Source organism: Portunus trituberculatus, chromosome 2 (genome assembly GCF_017591435.1).
Source record: "Portunus trituberculatus isolate SZX2019 chromosome 2, ASM1759143v1, whole genome shotgun sequence".
Lineage (NCBI taxonomy): Eukaryota > Metazoa > Arthropoda > Malacostraca > Decapoda > Portunidae > Portunus > Portunus trituberculatus.
In genome coordinates, this window is record NC_059256.1 from 10,705,192 (window position 1) to 10,707,691 (window position 2,500).

General features: G+C 53.8%; 1 protein-coding gene across 1 annotated transcript in view; it reads left to right on the top strand.

Moving 5' to 3' along the window:
* Positions 1-411, top strand: part of LOC123505516 (uncharacterized serine/threonine-protein kinase SBK3-like) — a 1,285-nt gene extending 874 nt beyond the window's left edge. Inside the window, exon 1 of the mRNA XM_045256904.1 lies at positions 1-411. This exon is cut by the window's left edge and continues 874 nt beyond it. Coding sequence (XP_045112839.1) covers positions 1-298 — 298 coding nt within the window. The 3' untranslated portion in view covers positions 299-411.
* Positions 412-2,500: the final 2,089 nt, after the last annotated feature.

The following is a 2,500-nucleotide window of genomic DNA, read 5'->3' on the forward strand; positions in this document are numbered from 1 at the left end:
CCCACACTACGCCGCCTGGGCCGCCTGGGCCCGCCGCGCCTCTACCAGAGTGCCGCCTGAGTTCAGGATCTTCTCGCCGCGCTTCCTGCGCCTGCTGCGCCGCCTGCTGCACCCTGACCCGGTGCGGCGTGGCGCGGCACACAACCTGGACAAGTACCTGCGGTACCCCTGGCTGGCGGGGCGCGCCTCTGTGCTGGCAGACGCCCGCAAAGGCTTCACCAGGGCCCTCGCGTCGCTCAAGTCACACCTGATGCACGCCCCAGCCGCCGCCGCCACCATCACTGGCGCGCCCTGCTAGCGTCACGCCCCCACCCACCATAACTACTTGGTGGCGCCTCGCGCGCCTCCCTCAGGGACCAATCCTACTGTTAAGATTATCATTAGGTTGTCAATAAACACACTGTTACTGTACTGCTGCTCTCATTGCCACCCCCACTCTGCACCACGGCCCACCCACTCTCACACACCTGGACACGCCTCGCCGCGCCTGGCCAGGTGACCGCCACGCCGCCAGGGACTCATCAAACAGCAAAAAAAAAAAAAAAAAAAAAAAAAAAAAAGAGAATGAAAAGCTCCATTGAATGTCACCTCCAAACACACCAACAACCAAACACCAAACACCAACCACCAACCACACCCAACTGTGTCAAGGCCGTTCCCCCCACCCCACCACCGCCAGGTGTGTGTGTGTGTGTGTGTGTGTTTGCATACCTACACACACACACACACACACACACACACACACACACACACACACACACACACACACACACACACATAGCCTTGATCCTGAATGTCTCACGCTCATTATCTCTCTCTCTCTCTCTCTCTCTCTCTCTCTCTCTCTCTCTCTCTCTCTCTCTCTCTCTCTCTCTCTCTGTTTCCTTCCTTTTCTTTCTTTGCTTTAATAAGAAAAATTATAAAAATAAGAAAGGAAAGAAGAGAGAGAGAGAGAGAGAGAGAGAGATTTATGGTTACTTTGCAAGAACTTGGCTGATACAATCTCCCTCTTTCTTTCTCTCTCTCTCTCTCTCTCTCTCTCTCTCTCTCTCTCTCTCTCTCTCTCTCTCTCTCTCTCTCCTTTCCGGAAATTCTCAGATTCAGCTAACTATGTGTGTGTTTAATTCACCACGGTCGTCTGCTGGTCACCCAGCCAGTCTTCCCCATTACGGAGCGAGCTCAGAGCTCATAGACCGATCTTCGGGTAGGACTGAGACCACAACACACTCCACACACCGGGACAGCGAGGCCACAACCCCTCCAGTTACACCCTGTACCTATTTACTGCTAGGTGAACACACCCCACACATTAACACACCACAACACACTCCACACACCGGGACAGCGAGGCCACAACCCCTCCAGTTACACCCCGTACCTATTTACTGCTAGGTGAACACACCCCACACATTAACACACCACAACACACTCCACACACCGGGACAGCGAGGCCACAACCCTCCAGTTACACCCTGTACCTATTTACTGCTAGGTGAACACACCCACACATTAACACACCACAACACACTCCACACACCGGGACAGCGAGGCCACAACCCTCCAGTTACACCCTGTACCTATTTACTGCTAGGTGAACACACCCCACATTAACACACCACAACACACTCCACACACCGGGACAGCGAGGCCACAACCCTCCAGTTACACCCCGTACCTATTTACTGCTGGTGAACACACCCCACACATTAACACACCACAACACACTCCACACACCGGGACAGCGAGGCCACAACCCTCCAGTTACACCCTGTACCTATTTACTGCTGGTGAACACACCCACACATTAACACACCACACACACCCCACACATTAACACACCACAACACACTCCACACACCGGGACAGCGAGGCCACAACCCTCCAGTTACACCCTGTACCTATTTACTGCTAGGTGAACACACCCCACACATTAACACACCACAACACACTCCACACACCGGGACAGCGAGGCCACAACCCTCCAGTTACACCCTGTACCTATTTACTGCTAGGTGAACACACCCCACACATTAACACACCACAACACACTCCACACACCGGGACAGCGAGGCCACAACCCTCCAGTTACACCCTGTACCTATTTACTGCTAGGTGAACACACCCACACATTAACACACCACAACACACTCCACACACCGGGACAGCGAGGCCACAACCCTCCAGTTACACCCTGTACCTATTTACTGCTAGGTGAACACACCCCACACATTAACACACCACAACACACTCCACACACCGGGACAGCGAGGCCACAACCCTCCAGTTACACCCGTACCTATTTACTGCTAGGTGAACACACCCACACATTAACACACCACAACACACTCCACACACCGGGACAGCGAGGCCACAACCCTCCAGTTACACCCTGTACCTATTTACTGCTAGGTGAACACACCCCACACATTAACACACCACAACACACTCCACACACCGGGACAGCGAGGCCACAACCCTCCAGTTACACCCCGTACCTATT